At 46.9% G+C, this 27521-nt stretch overlaps 1 protein-coding gene across 1 annotated transcript in view; it reads left to right on the top strand.

The window, feature by feature from the left end:
- The window catches only part of MAPK12 (mitogen-activated protein kinase 12), a 484751-nt gene that overhangs the window by 407630 nt on the left and 49600 nt on the right, over window positions 1-27521 (top strand). Inside the window, exon 11 of the mRNA XM_085653980.1 lies at window positions 9119-9292. Coding sequence (XP_085510106.1) covers window positions 9119-9292 — 174 coding nt within the window. The remainder of the gene's footprint in view (window positions 1-9118; window positions 9293-27521) is intronic.

The raw sequence follows: 27521 nt of genomic DNA, 5'->3' as shown, positions 1-27521 counted from the left end.
ACCTTTGACTTAAAAGCACGTTAGAACCTCCACTTCTGAACTCGCTACAATGTGTCTTGAGTCATCGGGCCTGGTCTTTTCTGTCTCTCACTATTCTATGAGCTATGCCTCCCTGGATAACATGTTTTCACTCAACACTACCCTATTGACTACTCAAAACTGGTTAACTGAGAACCACCTCCTGCTCAACACCTCTAAAACAGAATTCCTTCGCATTTCTCCTCCGAATCACCCTCCTAAATTAGACCTCTGGGTGAACCACCTCACCTCCTTCAACTGCTCCCCCCTAATTATTGACTCAGCTAAATCTCTCGGAATCCACCTGGACACAAGCACTTGAACATGAAGACTCATATTAGCAATGTGTGCAAGGGAGCTAACCACCTGATGAGGATACTCAGGCATCTCAAAACTTTCTTCCCACAAGCTGACTTCAAGCAAGTGGCCCAAGCGCTTGTTTTGCCGAGGCTAGACTATGAGAGTGCTATGCTCTGTGGTCTCCCCAAATATACCTTGGCCCCACTAAGGGCTTCATTGAACGCGTCGGCCAGATTGGTTACGGGTACCAAAAGAAATGCGCACATCTCCCCAGTGTTAAAATCCCTAAATTGGCTGCCCTACAAAGCAAGAAAACAGCTAAAGATTGCCTGCCTATCCCACAAAGCCCTCCATTTCAATACCCCCAGTTATCTAGCTCAAAAGTTGGAACTATCCGGAGGGGGTAGACCTTTTAGGAGTGCCAACACTCTCCTCCTGAAACCTCAGATCTATCGCAAAAAGAGGACATGTCACCGAGCTTTCTCCGGCTCTGCACCAAAGATCTGGAACTCTCTCCCACCGGAAATACGTAGAATCTCCTCCAAGGTTGCTTTCACACTGGAAGTAAAAAGATTCCTTATGAACAAGTTCTTTCCTTAATAGGGTGATGGATCGTCTGCTCTAATGCATTGGACTTGCACCTTTAAGCTCTGTGCTGGATGCTATTCTTGTTTGCTTGAATCATTTGCTCCCCTCCTATTTCACTATGTACCAGTTTTTATATTATTCTTTGTTAACCCTTTGTATTTGTAACCGTTCTTGTTCTGAGAGTCCTATTTGATATGTGTTCTGTTTGGTATTCCTATTTGACACATGTAATGCAATTGTTACCTTCCTATCCCCCCAATTGTAAAGTGCTTTGATATCCCTCGGGATCATGTTCGCACTGTATAAAACTTTATAAATAAATGCCTCAAGGTGATGCATTTTCTATTAAAGAATGTAAAAAATAAGAGTCGAAATGTAGTAGGATCTCAGGAAATACCGCCAACAGGTTGTTTACTTAATTACCCTCCGACAAACCAGCTTTCTACTTTTCACACCTTATAACGGCCGTTCCTTCACAAATTTGCTTGCTGTGCCTGTCTTTCAGCTGAGACAAGAGTACTGTATATCAACTGGCTTTTTGAGTGTATTCATGACAGAGGTGCCAGCATAACCTGGTGATGTTGACCGCTTCTTAGCAAAACAGCTGCAAATGCTTCAATTGCTTCTATCATGTCAATTTAGTTTGGATGTAATGTCACCAATTATCCTTATTTTGGGGTTCTGGCATAGTGATGTTGAATCTTACTCCATATTTGGTTGTTAGATTCTGTTGTCATCGCCACCAAACTCCAGGGCATGGTGCTCGCCTGGTTTGTTGCGCGAGTGTCGAGTCCCGAACCCAAGCTGAAGAAGACTGTGATGCAGCGGATTTGAACTGTGCAGGTTGTTGGTGCAAAGTAGAGTACAAGCTGCCATCGAGCAGATGGAGCTTTAGTCCCAGACTGAGGTATGACACAAAAAATCAACTATAGGGGATTACAGGAAAGTATAGTAGGCCCAACAATGACGACCGAGTGGCACATTTGTAGAGCAGATTAGCAAAGTTAAAAACACAATTTAGTTGTAAATCAGTAATCCTTGTATTAATACATAAGTTAATGATTCAATGCAGTTCAAAATGGCATATACAAAGACAAATTGTTTAAAGTTATCATAAAACAAATCAAAGCAGGCATAGTTTCCCATAAAGGTAAAATCCCTTGTTTGATACGCGAAGAAGTCTGGTGGATTGGGGAGAAGTCAATTAGAAGGGGTTAGCAAGTAAAGTCTCTAAAGGCAAAATCAATAAAGATGTTGGCAGGTTAGTGGGGATGGATTTGCCCAAAAGTCTAACTTTTTCGGGTGGGAGCGAGAAAGCTTCTCTGTGGAGAGTGGAAAGGGCATCTCAATCTCATTAACTCCGCAATGCACAATTAAATAATGTCTTTACATGGAAAACAACTCCCTACAATTCCCAATACGAGAAATAATCAGGACCGAACATTTTTTGATAACGGTCCTGCTCTATGGTAGGGGAGGATTGGCTTGCCTATTCTGAGGGTGCTGACTGTTTGGTAGGCCCCAGGGCCGACCAAACTAGTCTTACACACACTCCCTTTTCTCAATGTAGGCAGCATGCAGCCTACGTGGAGAAAATGGCCTCCCCATAGACGTCTGTGTGGCCGGCGTCCCAACCAATCACAATGCTGCCATTGCAGCATTGTGATTGGCTTAGGGGAGGATGGCTGCCTGCCTCCTGTGTGGAGCAGAGAAGCAGGGACGATGAGGAAACAAGCCGGCAAAAGTTTTTATTATTTATAATTAAAACAGCCCACCGCGCGTGACCGGTTTTGTTTTGTTACCCTGGTTTGTTTTTCACATGGTGCTTCACTGACCTCAACCCTTCCAAGGAATCCATTGAGTTAATTTTTTTCTCTAAATGTTTGTGCCTTTCTTTTGTCTAGTTATGCCTTTCTTTAAATAGAGATCCATTGTGTCGTGCTACTGTATTGGCTACCTATTTCTGCTCCTTATCCACCATACTTGCGTTCTACACACACAAGAAGGGAGGCGGAGTTTGACCTTATCACCATCTGCTTACATCTGAGGGCAGGTGGTAGCAACATTAACTGCATGATGCCACATATTGTTCAGGATCATTGACCGTTGCCAGGTCATTTAATTATGACCAACACACACTACCGAAGGCAGTTGATGCCCAATGCTTGACATGATGCATTACATTTCGGATTCAGAACAAAAAACTGCTCATGCAGAGTATGCTTTTCAAATTCAAAATCTTTATTCGGATACTAGAATATATCCATAAAACTACAATCAAATAACGGCGTGTTACAATAAAAGCAGTCCAAAAACGGGGGGGACACAAATAAATGGAAAAACAGCTTTAAATAAGTTTCAAATTTAAACAGGACCACTAATGATACATTCCACATTAAAAAGATACAGATGCAAGACAAAATTCATCAGGGAGTTTGTTTATCAAAATTTAAAATGCAGTTAAAAAGCCAAAGTAAAAATTAACTGGCTTCAAGGGGTACACATTGAGTTACGAGTACGCACTGCAACTTTCAAAAAGGATCCGACCCGAAAGGTTAGCTCTTAATCTTCCACGGCAATAACCTGCCTTATAATCAATTGTATGTATAGCCTTAAAGTATGGTATCAAATACCTTTTGGTGTATTTTAAATATTAACTACAAAAAAATAAAAAATGTGGCATAGATTGTATCGGCTATTACAGGAGCATGGCAAATCAAGGTTAGAGTTGTACCCCAGAGGAAAGAAAAGCAAAAATTTCATTGTATCAATCCTCAACCAAAAAAGCAAACCCCTTTCCCAACGACCAATGGGTTTTAGTAGATATCTAGATGGAGCGTGGGAAATATTCTCATTATTCATATATCTCGCAACAGAGGTTTTCTGAATCTCTTTATTGTATCTAGCTTTCCTGTATAATACGTATAAAGCCTGCTGGAGGGTTTTCTTACCAATTCTACCGCAATCCGTGGGGTTAAAAATAAATACTCATAATTCACGCTAGTTAAGCTTTTACGAACAGTGGCTAGCCAGGGTATTTCCATGCCCTTATAGCATTTTAAGCAGTCTGATATAATCTCCCTAGTGAGTTGTGCCACGGGATTCTTCCAGACTGTGAGCCAAAATAGTGCGGGTGAGCCTTGATGTAGTCTTCGATGTATGGCAAATTAAGTTCACTATGACAGGCGTACTGTGAAGAGGAGATAGGAGCACCCAGAATTTTACGGCAAAATCTGTTCTCTTCCCCCTGGATGCTACCACAGTTAAAGCCCCAGACTTCTGCACCATAGGTGGCAGTTGAAATATATTGAAGTTTGAATATCTTAACGATGACAGATACAACCTCCGAATTCCTAAGCTGGGGCAGGTCAAGTATAATCTTAGTGGAGTTGGAAAACTTTCTCCTACTGTACGCCACATGTTCAGAAGCAAATACCAACCCTAAATAGCGGAAAGTGCGAGTGCCTTGTAAACAGCCCGAGTCTAAAAAATGTTTTAATTGGTGCATAGGTCCAAACTAGCCATAAAATCAACGAAGCCCCGCACCAAAATGCGAAGAGCTTTTGAGGTACGGCCCATTAGCACTGCATCGTCTGCATATAGTAGGGCAGGGAGTTTGATGCCATTAATGTTAGGGACATCATGGGTGAGTGTTACCAGTGTCCTATTCGTTAATATAAAGGATAAAAAGAAGAGGGGCCAGGACACAACCTTGCCTGACCCCTCTACCGACCTAGATATCTTCCGATACCTCACCACCCCCTGCTAATACGCACCCGGGCGTGCAGGTCTTTATGTAAATAAGCTTAAAAATGTACAAGGAACTCGTCCAAGCCATAATTTAAAAGGATAGTCCAAAGCCGTGACCTGTTGACAAAGTCGAAGGCCGAAGTAAGATCCATGAAAGCGAAGTATATAGGTGATTTTTTTTTAGCTTTGGTATATTTACCAATAATCAAGTTGAGGTTGAAGCACTGGTTAACAGTGCCAATATTGCTTCTGAACCCCAACTGACAAGGATGTAAAATCTGGTCTTCCTCTGCCCACGACCTAATCGTATTGTACAGGACCCTCCCCAAGATTTTCAGCGTGCTGTTGATCAGGGAGATCGGCCTGTACCAGCTTGGGTTGGAACGATCACCTTTTTTAAAAATAGGCAGAATAATACTGGTGATCCATGTATTTGGTATAGTGGAAACAGTTATATTGTTTAAAACATTCAGTAATAAGGGCGCCCCGAAATCTGGTTGATTTTTAATAAGGTCGATGGGCAAACCATCAGGGCCAGGGGCTTTGCAGCCCAGACTCTGTTCGATGGCCTCCTCTAATTCTGACAAATTATTCAAGACCCTAGTGATGGCTACATACTCATTAGGTGTTCTAGTTGAGGCTGGTGCTGAATAAATCTTAGAGAAATGCACGACCCATGTCTCGCTGGTAATATTACAACTGATTAAAGAAAGGGGGTGTCCTAAAGACCTCGTATCTTTAACGGCCATCCAGAAATCCTTCCCATTTTTTAGCATGACTGCGTGGGCGAGAGTGTCCCAACGCTCCCCGACTATTTCCTCCTTTCTAATAGAGATAGCTACTTTATAGCGTTGTCTAAGTGTTTTAATAAGGGTACTATCTCTAGGTTTTTCAACAAGTGCCCTTCGAAGAGCTCGGTTGGCTGCGGTGCAATCAGTATTGAACCAACTAGGGCCGGAATGTGCTTCCTTAATAGGCCTAGATAACTAGGTTTGAACGCCCACAGATAGCTGCATAAAAGCAGCAACTACCGTAGAATCATGATCCTTAAAGGACAGACCGGTATTAATTAATTCTGGATATGTTCTTACTATCTTACCAAATAAGACTTAATCATCAATACTACGCCAGACCAATCTAAGGTTATCAGTGGAGACGGACAGATACCTTGCGCCACACTCTTTACCATAGGTTGGCCTGGGGGCAAGACTCAAAGTTAAATGAATCTGGTTATGATCCCAGTGGACAGTAGGAACAACCTCAGCTTTTAACCTCTTCAGTGCCCATGACGAGATAGTCTCGTCATGGAGCACGGTTGCGCTGTGCCCATGACAAGACTATCTCGTCATGAACCCCGCCCGCTAATGTAATGCCCGGCACAGGGCGGGGAAAGGGCGGGGCACTGAAGGGGTTAACACACATTTTTCTAACGAAGTGGAGATGAAAATAAAATTGATGGTGGAGGCCGAACCCCTGCTTCTGTTCGTAGGTTCTGTATGGTTAGCTCTTATAGATACTGCAGCAAGCTCCATCACGTCTGAAAAATTATTAATACTTGTATGATTTAATAATTGGGCCCCACTATTACATAATGGTGCCTTGAATGGCAGAATAAATACCACTAGGTAGCTTAACATTAAAGTCACCCCTAGACAGATTCCTACAGAGCTAGCTACACATTTAGACCTCTGGAAGGAGGAAATAAATCTGAACAAGTTAATAAAATTCATGTTTGGGACACTCTGAAAATCATTATTATAAAAATTAAACAAACCGAAACCCCCCGTTTATAAATTATTGCCTGGAATTTATCAGTTTTGGTATCAAGAACCCTTGCACTACCACCTGCCGTGATGATTATCCAAATTGAGAGGCCTCCTGCCGGTCGACCAGAATTTGGGATAGGGACTACAGTATTAAAACATTCAAACCCCTCCAAGAACAACTCCCGTGTGGCCCATGTCTCCTGAAACATTAAAATATCCTGTTTTTGGACTAGCACCAACCAGTCTGGTAAGTTCATTTTAGAAGCCAGTCCCGCAACATTCCAGCTTAATATTTTCAAACTGGAATTAACATCAAGCACAGTTGGGGTGCCAAGTTCACAAGGTGGGAACACAGTTGGAAAGGGAGCTAACTCAGGTGATACTGATGGTGCTGGTGGGGGAGACGGTCAATCCTGGCTATCCAAACTAGACAGTGGCAGGAATCTATTATGTAGTGAGAGGGACGGGGCGCTAGGGGGAGCATCAAGAAATGTAGCTCTCAAAGAGTTTATAAAAATAGCCCACGGGTATGGCCCATATGCTAGTAGCAATATTGGAATGGACCTCCTGCGCCATTATTATCGATTTAACCACAGACGGATGCGAAAATTAATGACTATGCAATCCCCCTTGATACTCTTTGGGGACTGCACCACCCAACCAACTCTACGTACCATGATGTTGTTATTGGTGAGTGATGTCCTAAACCCTTTGTGTTTAGATAACCAGTCAACACTTTTGTTGCGTAGTTGATCCCATGTTTCAACTTGATTTGCCTTAAGAGAGGGCACATCCGCCAAGACCACAACATAAGGGCAGGCTGACAGGGGTAAATTTAACACCTCACTCCTACCATTAAGACTTAACATACATGTAGTATCAGGACCTCCCTCACATAATATGCTACCTCCTGGGATAACACTGGTCTGGGCTACAATAGATGTGCTGGCAGGAGTAATAGGCTTGGGCACGTTTTTTGACAAATAAACTTTCTACACCACCATTGTTAGAGGTGCTATTTTCCGCACTACTTCGCTCATAAGCAAAGCACTCCTTAACTTTGTTACAAACACCACAAGAATCAGTGGGTGGAATAGGTTTGGGTACACAGGACAGGGTATTAGGATTAGGATTGTGCACGTTGTTAGATGGCCCATTTAAGGCTGTCCTCCCAGATATAACTGGCTCAGTAGAACTGTCCTGGGTGCTTGAGATCGTACCACATGACTTAGGCTGGGTCAGTCGTTCCCTCAGAGTAGCAAAGTGACTGTCGAGTAGATTTTTTACACGCTCGAAGACCGTGTCCACAATACAATTAATGGAGACTTCTCCGTGACTGCAACTCTCGAAGGAGGACAGGGCGATTTCAGTCTGAGTACTAATAGAGCAACAAAGTTCAATGGTTGGGGTGTACACAGAAGCAACAGCAGTCTTGGGGGTTTGAGAAGCGCGTATCCATAAACTCAAAGCAGTACGAGATGAACTAGAACGATTGGGTTGCTTCCTCTTGGCGCTAATAATTTTAGCAGGTTTCCTTTTGCGTTTCGCCCCAATGATAGCCTCAGGGTCCGCCGGGGGTTCTGGAGGGATCGTTTTTTAATAAAGGAGCGACAGTTATAACACCACTGCTGGACGCATCAAGGGAAGCCTCAGAATTAATGTTAGTGCCGTTGGATAAAGTAGCATTCAGATTGGTACCCATCAAACTACTGGGAGGAGGGAGTGCCCCCATGCCGAGGGATAGACGCCTCTCGGTCAGTTTGATCTCGTTGGACACAATACTAACAGCCTTTTCCAGCATGCTATCAATGCTTGTAGCGACGGGCCTTCGTGGTGGCTGCCCCCCTCGATTTCCCATGATTATGTTGCAGCTGTTAAACCAATATAAGCACTCTCACCTCAAAAGTTTGCAAAACACCAGCGAAAGAGGGGTGGTCCAGCCCAGTCGCCTCCGGGCGCTGCTGGCATGACAGGGCGGTGCAGGGGAGCCTGGGAGTTGGAGTCCTGTGGACCCGATGCGCGTGGCTCTCACCCCGGTGCAGCTGGCGTCTGCGGTAGAGTATGCTTTTCTGCTCATCTGCATCAGCCAATTACAGGCCACCACAGCCCCCAATCCCACCTAAGCCTCTTCAGTTTTTTTGGGACCATGGCATTAGACTGGGTTGATGCACATGTCAGTTTAGCAGTTTGCATTAGAGGGCAGTTGTCACCCATCCATGCCTCGTGTCAACCCCATCTGCGATTACCTGATAATTTCTAGGGGGTGAGGGTATTAATGAGAAGGGGGCGTTAGGGCAGGGGATACAAGGTGTTTTCATCCATTTTTAGCTGTCATTTCGTCACCAGCTAACTTCTGTTTATTACCCGTGAGTTTGTAACGTCATGTTGAAAGCCCTGATGAAGTATGCAGTTGTTTGTACTACCCTGTTTGTCCTAAAAGTTACCCAAAACTAGCACTTACCTTGCACTAAATCTTTTCTACTTGCAGCCCTTGCACTCATTTTAATATGTATCCGTTTTTCATGAAAATCCTATTGCTGGTTCTTAAAAAGCGAATATGCATTCATTTTTCATTTATTATTGCTTTGAACCGTATTAATTATCATGTTTACTCATATCGAATTTGTTTTTGAATTATGGTTTAATGTTGCACGTCACAGCACTGTTCTATTGACCTATTTTATTTTGTTCGTCAGCTGTCAGTCTTCTGGAGAAGATGCTGGTTCTGGATGCAGATAAGAGAGTGACGGCAGCAACTGCGCTAGCTCACCCCTATTTTGAACAGCTTCAAGATGTAGATGATGAACCAGAGGCTGAGCCATACGACGACTCGTTTGACAACGTGGATTTGCCTATTGAAGAATGGAAACGTGAGTATAGATGGACCTTAAAGTCAGTCTAAGAAATAGCGCCTCCTAATGTTCAACCTTTAAGTTCTAGCTGGCTTCACCTTTAAGACTCATGGCTAGTGTGTGTGTGTTCTATATCTTGCAAGGTGGCCGTGAACAAGGTTCAGGACTTAAAATACCAAATCTCTGGCAGCCTCGTAGGCGCTCTAATTATGGTAGTGTCTACAAGTGCATTATTTGTCTATAGAATACTTTGGGGACTGTTGGAATGGAAACATTGAATAAAAATGTAATTAAGTCAAAATGTATTTTTAAGTGTTAAAAACTACTACAATAATAAAATAAAAATATATTTTAATATGCGATAAAATAAGCAAGTACAGATCTTATCTCTACATCAGTTTGCAAAATTAAGGCACGGTTACAGTTGTTTACAGCCCATAGAAATTACACCTGTGAACATTAACTGCTGTAACAGTTAAAAACTTATCATTTTTCTTAAATCTCTTATGCTTTTAAAAAAAAATCAAGGAGCATAGCTAAAAATGTTTAAAAAACGATGATACTCATATGTCAACATTTGCTGTATTCTGGGCAAGCAGATAATTACATGCATTTTCTGTTGTCCTTCGACTAACTAAATTAAAGTGGTTTAAAGAATTTTTCACGTTTATCTACTACAGTTGGATAATCAGAAGCAAATGCCTTAATTTATCTTAGCATCATGCTAAATTAAACAATTTAGATATTGCAGTATGTGTTTGGCAATGTGAACTTTAAGTAAAAGGCTTGTTCTTCTTAAAAATAGGTATCTAGTTCATTCTGGACTTGCTTCCGATATTTTTCAGTCCCAACTGTAGTCTTCTGCTTATGTTAATAAAGCAGCGACTTTTCGTCGGATCTAGATTGAGTTGCTTACATCGGACATTTCCTCAACCTGTGCTTTTAAATGTCTTTTAACAGCAATTGCAAATTCTCAATTTCTTAATAATTCTATGTCTATATCCAAGATATATATTTTTAATCAAATAATATAGGACTTTATTTGTTTATGTATAAAATGTTCACTAAAAAATTGCTTTCAAGTACATGCCTGCAGTCGAAGGGACTCAGTCATTCAAGAGCATGCACAGAAACTTAATTCCCCTAATGGCAGCTTCAAAATGTTTCCCTTCTTATTTCTTCAACTCAGACAGAGTTAGGCTCTAAAGGACACAGCTTAGCTCTGTTGGAGTTGAATCACAGTAGGCCTTCCTTGTGCTGGTGCAACACGCACACTTAGCTGTTGCCCTATTGCATCCTCTACAGCTATGGTATCTATAAATCTATGTCGTCATCCTGCAGTCTTTTTCCCCGCAAATAATCACAACGTGGTCGTTACAGCTTCCGCGTTGTGATTCCGCATTCCATTACTCCGCAAGTCGGAACAACAACTTTGCCTATGGAGGTTGTGCAGAAAAAGCCCTACTTCCTAAATAGTACATCTGAAGGAAGAGTTGGGAGCAGATGTTATGGGCAGAGCAGAGAAATTTTAAGTGAGACTAGCACATTTCAGCTGATGAAATTTGAATCCGCACCAAAATAAGTGTCGAGTGACAAAAGGATGTTAGTTTGCATGCAGCTTGACACTGATAACGCCTGTAGAGTCTGCAAAGCTACGGACTTGTGGTCCTGTTTCCTCACTTTGTGAATAGTAAACTAGGAGCCCAATTTTAAAGGTACAATGGTAAGCAATTGAAATTAAATTGAAAAGAGTTCCAGAATTACTCACTGATGCTGCAGAAACTGGATAGGCCTACATGTTGTATGGCCAGAATCCCTGCCTACAGCTGGAAAAGAGGAACTGCTAACACAAATTCTTACTAAGGTTTCAATGTGGGTGGAGTTGCCAAGTGAAAAATAAAAGTGCGAAGCATTGCCTCATAGAGTACTAATGAAATAATGACCCACTGGAGCAACAGCCCAGAACTGGCTCGATTGGGATGAAAATAATTGCCTCCTTCGAAAAAGAAATGATAGATCCAATGCACTACCAATCCCGGGCTGTCCTAGGATTGCAAGGTGATTCAGAAACCATGATTGAGGGTACTTTGCTTGATGAGGCACCTCTAAGGGCACAGGCGTGGCACAGTCTACATTCCACGATTTATAGGTTGAATGCATAGTAAAGCTGCCTCTGTGACTTTCAGACCAGAGACTAGCCACAGCTCTGTATCTAGGGGGAATTCTTGGTTAGTAGCAATAACATAATGACAGTCTTCAAAATCCCTTAGCCAACAGGACTATGAAAAACAAGCATTGGCATAGCCAATAGGTCTCGCCTTTGGGACCTTATAAGTGATTAGCCATGCAACAGTTGCATAACTAAATACTTATAAGGTCCCAAAAGCGAGACCTATTGATTATGCCAAGCTGCCGTGCGGCCGCGAAAGTGAAAGTGATCGCGGTAAAGCGCGACGCGCGCTCGCACATGCACTGTAGCTCTAGGCTGGCCTGGTAGCACTTTTTGGGGCCCTCTCAATAAGTCTCGCCAAACCAGCGCATGCGCTGGGTCAGGCGAGGCCTAATGAGTGGGAGACCAAGTAGGTGGTTCTTTAGTAAAGTGCGAAAGGATTTCATGGTGGGTGCAGCCTGGAGAGAAAAGTGGTAAAGCATTCTAGAACATTTGTGTATATATATTTATAGTATTTTAATTTTGGATTTCTTTTATTAAAGTAAGATAGAGAATGTTTGAATGCAGATTAAGGGCAGTGAGGCGGAGTTGGAGAATCTAGGTGGATTTTGTTGGCTCTAAAAAGGTAATGCATAGGACCATAAAAATTTGGTACCGCGCCCAATTTTACAAACGTCATCCAAGACATGCACTCTGACCACAGTGAGACAAAGGCATCTAGAAGTAGCCCTTTGGGAACCCATTTCTTGCTAAGGAAGACATGATATCTCAATTGCATAAAATATTGAAAATAACCACTCTGGACAGGCGAGGGGTCTTCAGAAAACCATGGGAACCAGACTTCTGGGGCATAAATGACGCAAAATGGGGGTAATGTGCTTCTGGGACCCAGGGAACTGTCCATCTCTGTGAATCATTACGTGATCCAATGTAAGTGCCTCTATTTGGCAGGTAAATGTTGTGGCAAATGAGGTGGCGTAATACTAAGAATGTCTCCATTTTCAGGCAGAAACTGAAGCTATTCATACTTGCAGTCCTGGATGGGTGTAAATTGCAAAAACACTTTCATGAGTGGTAGAGCAGTACCAAGGCAAAGGCATTCGCAGGCTGGTGTGGGGTTGAAAGATAACATTGAATTAACTAAATTGGAATTACGAATTGAGCTGGCACTACTAATAACTGAGAGACATAGGAGTGTATTGAAGGTGGAGGCATGTACAAAAATTAGGAATGTGGTTAACATGCCTAGACCTGGAAAAGCTAGTACACATTAAATTATAGAATGCGTTTATTCAATAAAACCCTATTTGTCTTTTAAGTACTGTAGGCAACTAGGATCTGCTTGCATGGTTACCCCCACTCTTCGCAGGTGTTATGCAGTTTCTGACTAGTCTGACTGGGGTCCTGCTGATCAGGACCCCAGTCACTGTGCTCTCTCCCTAAATCTGACAATGGTAAGTACTTTGGTACCTCCACAATTGGCTACTGGTGTGCCCTTGTATGTCCCTAGGATATTGTACTAAGGTACCGTGGCCATAGTTACACCAGGGGTCTCCCATGGGCTGCAGCATGTATTATGCCACCCATGAGACCTTTCAAACTGTGACTACAGGCCTGCCAATGCAGCCTCTGTGACTGGGCGCTTGCACCCCTCACCACATATAGGTTTACTTATATTTGAGATCACTACACTTACAAACCTATAAGTCACCACTTTGGCAGGCTCTTCAGTCCTGAGGGCTGGGTGCTTGGTTAAAAGTGTGAGGGTGCCCCTGCATGAGCACGAAACCCCTACAAACCCCAGAATCAATTCTCCAGACTTTGGAAGTGTGGTCAGCCATTTAATACATATAGTGGATATCAAGTCAATTACGAGATGTCCAACTATATATTGGCTGGTCCGAAATCAGTCATGTTTGGTGTCAAACATGTTGGAATCTTACCCCAACGCCAATTCCAGTGCTGGATGTGGGATCCCATGTACTGGGGGGCTCGCCTAGGGTGCCCCCCTGTATTCCCAGGTACCAGCCTTTCAGGGTCTAACAGCAAGCTAGTGCTGCTGCTGACCACAGACACAATTCTGCCCTCCTGCACCTGAGCTCGAGCAGGGGAAGGTAGAACAGGTTTCCTGTCACAGTCAGGACTTAGTGTATTGGGGTGGGGTGGGGGCGCATGCCAGCACCACCAGACTGCTTTGAAGGGAACATTTGGTGCCCATCTTGCATACTCCAGTTTAAACCAGTTCAGGGAACACTTGGCTCCGGCTCTGGCACAAAACTGGACAAAGGACATGAGTATCCTCCTCTCTATCCAGCCCCTCCTCTGGGAGGGACCCCTGAGTTGTTCTAACCCTTTCCCTAGGGTACGTAAGGGATTACCTGTGGGTAGCTCTTCACATTCGTCGTGGGACAAGTTTCAAACCCGAAACCACTTCAGTTTTGACCGTCTGGGCACCTTGGACCTTGTTGGACTTTGCGTGGAACCGAGACTGCACCAAGGAAGACTCCTGCTGCTCCTGTTCTTGCTGTTCTGCAAGACTTCTTCGTCACCCGTGCTTCATCCAGGGTCCTCTCCAGGCCTGTGGGCATCAAGGACACCCGAAGTAATCTCCCTTGGACTGAAGGAGTCACTCCCCTGCCTCTGTAGGCACCGCAACAAAGCTAACTGGCCTGCAGCTCCTGATGTCCCATGGACTACGAATTCTCAGCAACACAGGTGGTGGTTCTGCAACTCCCTAAAGGCCTCATCTGTCCTCTCAGCAAGGTTTGAGGCCAGTATACCTTGTTGGAACTGCTGGAACAGAACCCCTGTGGACTGCGTGGACTTGCCTTTGCCAAGGCTTGTTGGCTCTGGCTTCCAGAGATCTTTGGGCAACAAGAAGCTCCAGCCTCCAGCATCTCATCCTGTCGATCTTCGTCCGCACCGCATCCTCTGCACCTTGGGCCTGCATCTTTAGTGAGGTGCTTGAGGTCCTCTTGTGACTCCTGTGCCTTTGGCCTGTGGGTCCTCTTGAGGGTCTTCTTTAGCTTCAGCCGGCTTTCCTGCTTGCTCAGGTCCTGCTCTGACTCCTGCACTTGGTGAGTCCCTTGGACCTTACTGGTCCCAACGCTGCATCTTTTTATTATACCACGTCTGTTGCTGCTGCAAAGGCTTGTTGGTGCTCCTGCCTGACACCGACCGCCCTGCCTCCTCCCACCCCACCCCTGGTTTGTGAGACAGCTCGTGAATGGATCCTGGTCTTCCACAGCGTTGCCTGGCCTCGCAGCTGCAGCAACAACGCCACCGTTATCACTCCTGCATTTTCTGTCATCAATAGTCATTGGTCTTCTTGCCTCCTGGTCACTTCTGAGTGGTATAGACTTTGTCCCTCCTGCTTGCAGGTTCTCTTCTACAAGAATCCATCCTTCGATTCCACCAGACTCTTTCACCTTTGTCAGTGGCATCTTTTCTGAAGTCCGCCATTGTGGTCTATGCGGTTTCCGACGTCACTTCACACCTATGCACCCGGCTTCCCTGGTGTAGGTATCCTGATTCCTGGGTATCCACGGGTGGAGTGACTCTCCAATCTTCTGTCTTTAACGGGGTTTCTTGGTCCACTGGGAAGGGTTCTTTTTCTTTAAAACTGCTACTATCCCATTGACTTGCATTGAGTACGCTGCTGTGATTCGACTCTGCACACAGCCTTCGTGAGGGTTCCGGGGTACTTACCTCAGGTGGTTCCTTGTGTCCTCTGCTCTTCTGAGTCTTCTGGTCCAAGTCCTGACTTCTGTCGCAGTTCGCATTCCACTTCTGCAGCATATGGTTTGGTCTCTCCTCCTGGAGATCACTATGTATTTGTGCTTACTTACCTGTTAGCAGTTGAAATATTGTGTGCATGGTGTTGATATCTCTGTGTAGGAGATATACCAATCTTTTAGTGAGTATGTATAATATACATATTTTTTAAAACTACACTGTTTCTTTTTAGTTTAGCCTACACTATATTACTTCTGGTAAAACGAGCTGCTTAACACTCCTTCTTGAATAAGTTTGAAGGCTGCTGTCCATAGCTACCACATAGAGCGTGCTATGGTAGTCTAAGATAACTAAGGGTTCTCTGGATTAGTGCAAGGTGCTGCACTTAAGTGTGCACCATATACTAAGGCAGCCTCTGACAAGTACTATAGAGAAATCGGCCTGACCTTTCAACTTAGATTAAAAACAATTAGCATTTTATGTTGGGCACAACAAAGGGCTTCAGAAAGAGTATATAAAAGCATGTGTGGGTTAGACATAGTGATGTAAGGGGGGAGCACAAGTTTGTCAAGTCTTTTGAGCATTTATTCCAATAAAAAGTAAAGAAGGTCAAGTTTAGGCTTGCCAGAACGCTCCATGCAGACTACAACACGTGTTCAGCTTTTGGTTTGTGATTCATTATCACATGTATCAGATGAAGCAGGCAGACAACAATTCCCATAATGGCTACAATGCCTCGATGTCTTTCATGGATGAGTACAATGACCTGTTTTCCTAAACTCTCAGGTATGTCAATTCTTTAACCTCTCAATGCGCCTTTTCAGGTCACATCTGTGAATTTTTGGTATTGAACATAGTTATTGAGAGTTCGAATACTCCTTTTTCAGGATTGAGTCAGAATGATGTCTGAGGATGTGCATTTTCTGGTCCGCATTAATGGCCTCAATACTCTGTTCCAATTATATGGCTGCTGGCATACTGGGCTTCACAATGAAGATGATGTATTACTCAGTTGTTTTGGAAGTCGAACTGGGATGATGTAGTGGTACTTGTGAAAAATTATCAGCAGGATTTTGGACCTTACCCAGCTTGTGAAATTGCATAGTCGTACTCTTGCAGTCTTAAGCACCATCTCTCAATATGAGGAGCATCTTATTTTTAGGATTTCAAAAGATGGTGAGCAGTGCTTGGTGGTCTGTTATGACAGTGAAACGTTTTCCGTACAGAAACTGTTTGAAGGCCTACATTACAGCAAGACTCTCCTTCTCCGGCTGAGACTAGGCACGTTCAGAGCCTTCGAATGACCATTATGTTGAGCAAGGATTGCCCCCAGGTCCACTGGGCTCGCAGTAACTGTGATCTCAGTGTGTAGGTTGTGGTCAAAGTAGGCCATCCTGGTTGCATTGTCAATTGCATGTTTTATTCTTTTAAAACTTTGATCACATTCAGCGAAAAATTGGAACAGGACATTTCGTTTTAACTCGCTCAGTGGAATGCTTACAGTAGCAAAAACACAAATGTATGTCGGGCTATAACTGTCCTTACCTAAAAAGGACTGCAGCATAGTGACATCTTGCGGGGGGCAAGTAGCTGAGAGAGCTTTCACTTTTATCAGGGTCAGGAGTCATTCCCCCCCCCCCCCCCCATCAGAAAATATATGTCCAAATAACTTGAGTTTGGTCTTATGTAACTCATACTTTGCTGTATTCAGAGGGAGACCTGCATCCGCAAGTAACTGGCACACATGTGTAAGAGCCTTGTCATCCTCCTTTCCCATTGCTCCAAATACCAGTATGTCACCACTGTAATTAAAACCATTTCTGAAGAAACCAACATGAGTCGAAAAATTAGTCGTCTACCTGCAGTTCTCTTCCATCTTGAGTTGAGATTATCACTTGTTCAGGTCAAAACGAAAGAATACTTAGGCACCGTTCAGTCGCATGATCATGACCGCTATGTGTAGACCAGGATGTCTTTCTCGCTCTAATGCCTAGTTGGCCTGGTGCATTTCAACATGGATGCACACGGCACCCTCACTGTCCTTTTTTGGCACCACGACTATGGGCGGCACCCACGGCGTAGGATCACTGGAGCGCTAAATGATGCCATGCTTCAGCAGTGTTTCTAGTTCTTTCTCAACTGCTTCTTGTAAATGGAACGAGACACTGCAATGTCGTTGAGCCACAGGGCAAACATCATCATTGATGTGAAGTCGCACTTTCATTGCTCTGAGCGTGCCCAGGCCGTGAAATAACAGGAACTGACTCACAACTTCAAATTGAGTGAAGAGGTTGTAATTGATGGATATCAGTCCCATGTCCGCAGCGGTGGCAAAACTGAGTAGGCAAGCACTGGACGAAGCTCCTTGAAGAGCATGAATTGGCACTTGCACTGATATTGCTTTGTGTCTCAAAGTTGCTGTGAATGACCCTTGACTCTGCAACAGTTTAGAAGAAGCTCACATGTATACTTTCATTTTTGACTGGTTGAGGCGTGGCACAGGAGAAAGGCTGTTGAACTTTTCAGCTGGCATGATGGTAATCGATACACCAATGTCTTTAATGAAAGTTATGGAGCAACACTTGACTTCTTCTTTTTTTTTTTTTTTTTTTTCAATCTTAGGGCAATGTCCAAATGAGTGGTGTTTCGTTTGGTGATTTGCTCTTCTTACAGATTCTTCGTTGCAAGCAGCCAGACCTATATGTGCCAGTTGCTTGTTGGTCGATGTCATCAGCACATAACCATTTTCCTCACTGGCGCTTGATGATTACTTTTACGAACTTCTGTAGGATGCACATGACGACGATCAACTTTGTCCTGTTTCTCTTTGTCATAACTGATGCCACCGTTTTGTTTTGCAGGCATGGTGAGAATGCTTCTGGAACTTTCTTGCGTCCGTTTTCTCTTCTCACAATGACGTTGTTTCTCTTTTGCTTTGCAAACAATTATGAAGTGGTTGTCCTTACTACAGCCTTTGCACGTTTTTCCTATAGATGGACATTTGTCTTGATGCTTCAATGAAAATCCACATCGTAAGCACAACCTATTCTTTGTAGAAGATGACTTGGAATGCTTCTGCTCAGGAATTGTTCTTACTTTTCATGATCACCTCTGACTTTTCGCTGTTCCAGCTTCCATGTCAATGACCTGTCGATCCACTCTTTCTATGGCCCAGGCGGCCATTACTACTTTCTCTAAGCTGAGCGTCTCTCTCAACATGCATCTTCTGAAGGAGTCTGACAGACAGCCATCGATTAACTCTGATACGTATGGCTTCTTCATCATTAATGTCAACTAACTTGCTGTCTTTGTTGAGCACTTCTTCTTTCAACAAACTCATTCATCGTTTCACCAGTTTGGTGTTGTGCTTGAAAATGTACCTTTCATAATCGATGGTTAGCATTGGATTGAACTTTGCTTCCAACGCATCCTTAATTTGACAGTACAATACTTAGTTAGCTTGTGATATTTTCTTCAGCACTCGTTTTACTCCATCACCGGCAAAGTTCCTTAGGTACTTAATCACTTTCTTGTCAGCTACCTCTACTAGGGCATCTATGAAAGCATTGAATGTCTCAATCCATGCACTCCATCTGGTGTGAATATTCTGCTTTTTGGCTGTTTCAAAAGGCAGAGGTGGTTTCAGAAACGTGACGGCACCTTATTTTGTGCTTCTTCAAGCAGACTTTGAAAAATGTCTCCATTCCAAAGGTCTTTCGATGCACTGGATGCCCCTTGCTGCATTGCTTGCGCCAGTGGCTCGGTCAGGCTTAGTCCTTAGTCTTCACACCTGATTCAATGTCGTGTGGCACTTCCCTCACTCGTGCTTGTAAGTACTTTGCACTTTCGTACCTGGTTGTCGCTGTCTTGAGCATTTGTTTTGGATGGAAAGTAGCTCTGTGTTTTGATGTGGGGCAGTATCTCTTCTCTTGGCTGAACCGGTGGGCTCTTGAGGTAGTTCTTATGTAGGACCTTCAACTTCTTTAAAGGCCATATATAAGCTGGAGCAGAGCTTCAATTCCACACAGGCCAAATTTGAGCTGATTCTCATTGGCACAGATGAGGAGTTTGTCGTAGCATTGCAAACCTCCAAAGAGAGCAGTCTAGTTTCTTCAGGCATAGATTCTGCACTCGTTGCCAGTTGTAGCGTCCTCCCAGCTAGGGAGCTTGCAAATGAATCGACAACATAGAGGAGCTCTAGATTGTACATCTTTATTCTTCAGCATATTATCATGTTCTGTGTTCCGATTATGTCATAACCGTTAATAACCACACCTTAACACCTCCGAGCCAGTTACGTACTTCCTCCACTGAGTTCGCCCAGAACCGCAACAGTTCTAGCACAAGTAGTCTCACAACAGTACACACCCTGCACACAGCTGTAGAAACCGATTGCGCTGCTCCATGCCCTTTGAACACGTTCTTTGTGCCTCTAAAACGCTCAAGGGCTGGTCTGGGACACTGTGGCTTGCACTGTAGGCGCATATGACGGACTAAGCCACAGAGCTGTCCTGCCCCTTCTATATTCGCCAGAGATGCTCCTGGATAGAAACCAGGCACTACCTCCCTCAATGGACGCCAGGTCTGCAATTGCAGGTCATGAGGGACCTATAGCCAGATGGGTCTTTTATCCAGCTACTTGACATACAAGCATGCGCCCCATGCACACCCCGCGACCTCTTCTTATACCATGGGCGGCTCAGTGACTACAGACCGGTGCACCCCACCTTCCTCCAGGCACCCTGCAACCTTAAGGTGCTCGACCTAATACTCACATCTGCCTCCACTAGGCATCTAATCACACAGCTATACACCACCATGCAGACTACGGCCTTCCTGATGATGCCCAGGGCACAGTAGGAGTGGCTGCACAAACTCAGTGAGGATACTGCAGAACAGCTGTGGATTTACTTTTGCTCATACATGCAAATAGTAGCTCCTAACTACGTGCTCCGGAAGGGAGCAGATTCTTGCATTGGTCTGGCAGCGTCCACATAAAGCAAAGTATTGGGATCGAGAGCATGAGGAGACTGCGGACATTACGGCGCATGCGCTGCCACGAGTGCCACAGGTGGCCCTGCTTGGCTTTGTTAAAGACATTCCCCCAACGTCTGCAAACTCACTGCACTATTGCTACTATTTGCAAAAAGGTGGACTGCAATGCACTGGGACCGTAATGCTCTGCCCATTGTCCGAAACTGGCTAGTTGATGCTGCGGTCTGCCAGGAGCGACTTGAAGACTACTGGGCCCTTATGCCTGCTTCCAGCTGACTTAAAGACACATGGGCCCCATTTGCATTTCATATGGCGACCAGTCTGGAAAGACCAGAGGAGGCGCCGCCTGCTGCTGCACCTATGACCACACCCTAGCACAGTAATCTACCTGTACTAAGCCTTGCTACCCATCACGCTAGGACGCTCTGCCTGTGCCAGGCCTTCGTGGACAGGTGTATGACCTCTATGGTAAGCATGGTACCTGAATGAGATTTCTAAAAAGCTACTTTTATATTCGATCATAAACATTGTAAGAAGTGCATGAGCTTTTTTTGTCTTTACTATTTATTATATCTGAAAAATCAATTAAAAAAAATCTGTCATTTAGTATTTAACACAGAACCGTGTTAAAAATGTCTATTTTCGAGGGGGCGTGGTCTTGCTGGCAATGCAGTAGGACGCATGCTCGTAGTGCTCCGGCGGGCCGCTGCTAAATAAAGCTATTTCTGCGGAGCTGGGGGCCCACTGACACCGACCCTGGGGGTGCTTTGGCAGCGGATGCGAGGGGCACCCTTGGCTGAGCAGAGGGCCCTGCGGGAGCGGCAGCAGCAGTGACGAGGCTGCAGCGCCCTGGCCGGTGATCGGAGCGCCCGCCATTTAGTGGCGCCCGGAGCAGGGGTTCCGTGGGATGCGACATAAGCTGTTTCTGATTGCTCCGGGACCTCCTGATGCTCCGCGACTTCAGCAGTGACGGCGGAGCAGCGGGGACGCCTTTGCTGGAAGGGAGGGCGAGCCCAGTCGGCCTGGAGCAAACTAGCAGTCGGTGCCTCTGTGGAGGATCCTGAGCCGTCATTTTACCTGCTGGGCCGGGGAAGCGTCTTCAGGCTTGGTGCCCGGCTGGCTGCTCTACCAGGTCCGGCGGGACCTCCGGACAACCCGAGGAGCGGCGGCGACGCCTGGTCCTGGCTGGGGGGGTGCGACGACCACAGAAGTCCAGGTGTCTCGGGCCTGCAGGGGCCGGCTCCGGTGGCGGCCGCCATTTTGTCTGCATCACATCTGAGGAGACTGAGTTCCTGGGGCCCAGTGGGGCGTGTGGCCTTGGAGCAACGTTGCGAGCCTTGTGGGGGACCCGGGGGGGTGAGCGCTCGCATGTTATACCACCGGGCCCAACACCTTGAACCTCCCCTGTCCCTCTGGAGCTGACGGGGGGGGGGGGGGAAGCCCGAGAGCCTGAGAGCCTGAGAGCCTGCTGGAGGTAGATTGACATGGAATGATCCCCTTTCCTGAGAGACCTGCCACTAGGCATCAGTAGCGCGACCTCATGGCACGAGAGAGGGTACGGAAGGTGGGGGTCCCTTCCTGTTGGTGCGCCCCAGTGTTCCCCCCCCCCCCCCCTTCTGATGACCCGCGTCTTCTTGCCCCGTGGGGCTCTCTTATTCTGCGCCTGGCCTGGGGCTGAGCTGGCACGCTGCGGACTAGGCCGGGCGGTTATCGGGGAGCTCTGCCGACTGCCAGTCTTTCCACTGATATCCTGCTGACTATTTCTATGATGCGCCACTAGGCAGTACAGATGTTGATGACAACTCGCTCGCTGTGACATCGCCCGCGCTTTTTGCAAGACCTTGGGCCCCTCCTGCCCTGCTGGTGGGCCACAAGAGGGGCTGCCCAACCACACACACACCGCCAATTCTGAGGCGAGGTGACTGACCTTGCGCGCCCTTGAGCTCCCCCCTGGGAGATCTTCGCGAGACGCGGCTGGGCGTTGTGTTGCGTCTTGGGGGCCCGACCGCACTTCACCACGGGGCTGTCGTAAGCCGTGAGGGAGCTCTGCAGGGTCGACGGGGGATGCTGGACTTGTGCACGGATGTGAGCTGTGGGACTGTTGCGACAGCCTGAGTGTTGGGACCTCCTACCCTGAACTGCCTGGTTCGCCTGGGCCTGCAGTGGGACCTGTTGCTTCTGGGGGGCCCTGTGGTGGGGGACGGTGCTTCCACTGGGACCCATGATTTGCAGGCACCGTGGATGGTCTCTTGCTACCCTCAGGGACTAGAAGCCTATTGAATAGCCGCAGCCCAAAAATGACACGCACTAACAGAAGCAAAGATGCTCCCGGGCCGACAACCAAGGACAATTTGGTGGCGGCGATGTGGGGCAAGGTGGGCTCGTCTGCACCCGCTGAGGGGGCCCCGCAGGCTGGGGGGGGGGACTCACCGCCGGTGAAGCAGGCTTTTATGGTTTCCTTCATGTCAGAATTGAAGTCTGAGATTGGCTCCCTTCAGACCGAAGTGCACTCCTGTGTTCGGGAACTCCGGAGAGAAGTCACGGATTTATGCGAGCGTGTAGATGGGCTGGAAAAGACGGTAGATGCCCGTACAGAAGACCAGGAGCAGCTTTGGCAGCACTTAGCCGTCCTGGAAGACCAACACACAGAATTACAACTAAAGCAGGAAGACTTGGAAAATCGAAGCTGCCGGAATAATCTCCGCATTCGGGGGGTTCCTCTTGGAGAGGAAGGGAAGGACATTATGACCTATGTGGCGTGGCTACTACACGAGGTGTGGGGAGATGATGCCTCCCGCCGGCTTTGGATCGAGCTCATCGAGTCTCTGGGCCCGTGGGCAGGTCGGGCCTCCTTCCGGATGCTTTAACCTGGGTCCACTTTTTTACTGAAAAAGAAGCTATCCTTCAGTCAGCATGAGCCAAGCCAGATCCCACATACGAGGGGCACAAAATTCAGATTTTCCAGGACCTGGCACCCATTACTCTGCGCCGCCGCCGTGACTTTAAAACTGTGACGGACAAGTTGCGGAGCATGAACATCCCCTACCAGTGGGGCCACCCGTTCGCCCTTATTTTTACATGGGAGTCCAAGTGCAGGGTGATTCGGTCTTAGTGATGCGGCTCAACTGCTCCGACTTTCTTCCTCACGGCCTACCAGCCCCACTCGCCCTTCGCCTTCAGGACGGGTGCCTGCCAAGCCGACCTGGTCGACCGTGCACCAGCGCAGACGCTTACCGCCCTTCACTGAACGAGCGTCCTTGCAGACTAAACAGGACATTATAGAGCACATACGGTCCTTGGAAGGGGACAAGTCCGGATTCTCCACCCCCTTGATCAACGGCTCCTATATCCCCAACTCCTTTTTCGCAATGTAGCTGGTGCCGGAGCACTCTGCCTGAAAGACCTAGAGAGCAGCGGATGACACCCTGGCCTACACCTTAGGGTGTAGCCCAGCCCGCGACTGGAACAGGACAATGTGGCCCGGTTGGCCAGAGTTGGTTGCACATCTTCATATTCTCTGTCTTCCCACTTGTCTGTGCCTTTTCTCTCCCTCTTTCTTGTTTACTAGGTATGGCGGATGGATGACCCCACAGCTGCGACGCGCGCTTGTTGCCAGGGACCACACACCCCTGTATCTCATTTTCATTTCCCTGATTCACTTGATGAGGTGGCATGATGGATTAACTCAGGATCCGTTATATTTATGGCACTTCCTGGTCCCTTAAAGGTACTAACCCTTAATGTCAAGGGGCTGAACTCTCCCAATAAGCGGAAAGAGGTGTGGCATTACCTACGGCAACATAGTCCAGACATTATCTTTTTGCAAGAGACCCACCTGCTGCATGTTGAAACCCCCGCATGGCGCAACCAATCTATACCCTCCAATTCTGGGCCACAGCAACTACTAAAACGGCTGGAGTGGCTATTTTATGCAGATCTGGTATCAGGCAGGGGAACCTCAAAGTCTTTCGCAGTCCAGATGGACACTTCATCAGGGCTGGGGTGAGGGTGGGGAGACACTTACTTACATTGTTCAATGTCTACGCACCGAACCAGATGCAGGACTCCTATCTCCGAACACTTCTGCGGGAACATGTGCCATGTGGCGATTCCTCCCTAATTTTGGGAGGAGACTTTAACCTGGTGTGGGATCCTGTCATGGACCGTAGTGAAGCTTCCTCCAACGGGACGGGGCCATGTCCTCCGCACTCCGGAAACAGATAACTGATCTTGGCCTGCTAGACGTATGGCGATATTACTCTCCGGAGGTGCGGGATTACTCGTACTATTCCCACGTTCATCGTTCGTACTCTCGTATTGACTATTTTTTTTTATTTCGCACGACATCATGAGGGACACATTGGGGGTGTCTATGTCTGATATATCGCTATCTGACCATGCCCACATGGAACCTCTTACAGGATTCGGCCGCTTGCTCCACCCGCTTTCCGCGGTGGTGCCTGCTGCTGCATGTCTTGCGAGATCCAACTGATGTGGAGAGCATACAGACCGCTATTGACTCTTATTTCGTGAGCAATGCCCTCCCTGAGACCCCCCTTCTCTCGGGTGTGGGATGCCGTTAAGGCTACAATCCGCGGTCACATCACATCTTTGTCGATCGCACGGGCGCGGGAAACCCGCCGTCTGGAAGATGGCCTTTCCAAGGACATTAAGACACTGGAGAAGCAAGATCAGGGCCACCTCGCGGGTCAGTGGCGGCTTGCTAACCTTCGGGGTCAGCTCCGCGCCCTGCGCACCAATAAAGCTGAGCGATCCCTGCTACCCTTAAAACAAAGATGTTGAGGGTGGGACAAGGTGGGCAGATTGTTGGCGAAGCGCTTGAGGGCACGTGCAGCGAAGGCTCATATAGCAAATATCTGAGCGCCGGATGGAGACTGGGCCATAATGGAGCGAGCTAAATATGAGGCCTTTAGGGCCTATTACGCCTCCCTTTATACGGCGGAACCGCCCTCCCCAGCCCATATTGATGCTATTTTTAATCGGTGCCCCTGGACGCCAATTCACCCACATCATGCCAAACACTTGGAAGATCCCCTCACGGCGGAGGAACTGATGGCAGCGCTGAAAGATCTCCCTCTTGGGAAGACGCCCGGGCAAGATGGCCTGCCACTGGTATTCTACCGTATGGTCCTACCATAATTCCAGCCACACCTCTTGCGACTCTACAATTCCTTTTCGGACACGGAAGGGCCGACACCCTCCATGGGTATGGCTGAAATAGCTCTTATACCCAAGCCGGGAAAAGATCCCACGCTGTGTGCCTCGTCTCATCCCATCGCTTTGCTGAATACGGATCTCAAAATTTACACACATGCTCGCCAGACGCTTGGTCCCCCACATGCCTGGCTTTGTGGAGCCGGATCAAGTTGGCTTCATTCGCAATAGACAGGGAGCAGACAATGTGCGTAGAATCACACACCTGGTGGGGAAAGCCCAGCACTGGAATATACCAGCCTGCCTGCTCTCGCTTAATGCGGAGAAGGCGTTTGATCGGGTAGACTGGGGTTTTCTTCGCGCGGTGCTGCAAAAAATCGGACTGGGCCGAAACATGATATCTATGATCATGGCCCCATATCTATCCCTGCAAGCTAAGGTTCGGGTTAATAGACAACTTACAAACCCTTTCTCCATACATAGAGGTACTCTGCAAGGTTGCCCCATGTCACCTCTGTTGTTTGCTCTGGTGGTAGAACCCTTAGCAGAGATGATCAGACAGAATGCGGACATACATGGCATTTCTCTTGGAGGCAGGCAGAACAAGGTGGCGCTCTTCGCGGATGATCTTATTCTCACCCTATCGCGTCCACATACATCCCTTCCAGGCGCTTCACAATCAGCTACAGTCCTTTGAGCAGGCTTCAGGCCTTAAAATTAATCACGGCAAATCTTGGGCTCTGAATCTTACGATCCCGAAGGAGGAGATACCAGTATTGAAAACGCTTGCCCCTTATCAATGGGCCACGGAATCCATCAGGTACTTAGGGCTTCAATTGACTCCCTCCTTGGGCACATGGACCCAGGTCAATTGGCAAGAATGCAAGAGAACAGTCTTGGAGGACCTACGGGGCTGGAAATCCCTAACTCTATCCTGGTTGGGCAGGCTTAACGCCGTAAAAATTTCGATACTCCCTAAAATCTTATATTTATTTCAATGTCTTCCCACCCCTAACCCGCAACACCAAATACAGGGTCTACAGCGGGACCTCACTCGCTTCATCTGGGGCGGACGTAGGCTGCGATTCTCTCAGAAGACCCTCATGTCGCCGCGAGACAGAGGGGGGATAGCGTGCCCTAATCTTTTGGATTATTATTGGGCCACGCATCTCCGCTTTGTCTCGGAGTGGATAGCCGTTGAAAGCGAAAAGACCTGGTTCCATATGAACAGAACGGTAACTGGACGCTCCATCTGGGACCTTGCGTGGCAGCATTGTACGGCGCGCTCACAGTGCCTATATTGCGGTACCTATTAAAACAGTTCTGGATATATGGGAAAAAGTAGCAGTGCTTAAGGGACTAACAACCTTCCCCTCCCCTCATACCCCCATTGCCGGTAACCCACTATTTCCTCCGGCACACCATTCGCAAACGTTCGCCAACTGGATTCAGGGGGATGCAGCGTGATCGGATACCTGTATAGGGGGAGACGTTTAAGACATTTGCCCAGTGCAGGGAGGACTTTTGTCTTCCGCTGAACGCGAAACTGCAATAAGCCCAGTTGCGGCATTGGGTGTCCTCACCTGAGATACAGCAGGCCGCTGTCCGACCATTCACCCCCTTTGAGCGACTGGTCCGAACCTTCGATGAATCGAAAGCCCTTATTTCTCGGACGTACCAGATCCTACAACACCCTCCAAGGCTAAATGCACATTCGTATCCGCGTCAGTGGCAATCAATGTCAACCACGGTAATCACACCGTCACAGTGAAGTCTCCTTTGGCGGGATATCCCTAGGGTCTATCGCAGCATCCCGCAAAGGGAGAATGCATATAAAATTATGACGCAATGGTATTGTACGCCTATCCGACTGCACAAAATGTTCCCTACTGTGTCCCCATTGTGCTGGAGATGTTCAAATGCTTCTGGGGATTTCATTCACATTTGGTGGGCTTGTCCGCTCTTGACCCTGCTCTGGAAGGAAGTCCTATGTCATATTAAGGAGGTATTGGGCTTCCCCCTGCCTGAGTTTGCAACCACGATCCTTTTGGGCCTTAAACCCACCAACCTAATGGCACTTACCCGCAGCGACTGGACTATAGCACTTCATATGCTAGGGGCGGCTTAACAACTTATAGCGCTGTACTGGAAAAAAAAAAAACTCCCCCAATA

Source organism: Triturus cristatus, chromosome 4_1, assembly GCF_964204655.1.
Source record: "Triturus cristatus chromosome 4_1, aTriCri1.1, whole genome shotgun sequence".
Taxonomy (NCBI): domain Eukaryota; kingdom Metazoa; phylum Chordata; class Amphibia; order Caudata; family Salamandridae; genus Triturus; species Triturus cristatus.
The sequence above is the reverse complement of the archived record's forward strand: the minus strand, read 5'-3'. Positions and strand labels throughout refer to the sequence as shown.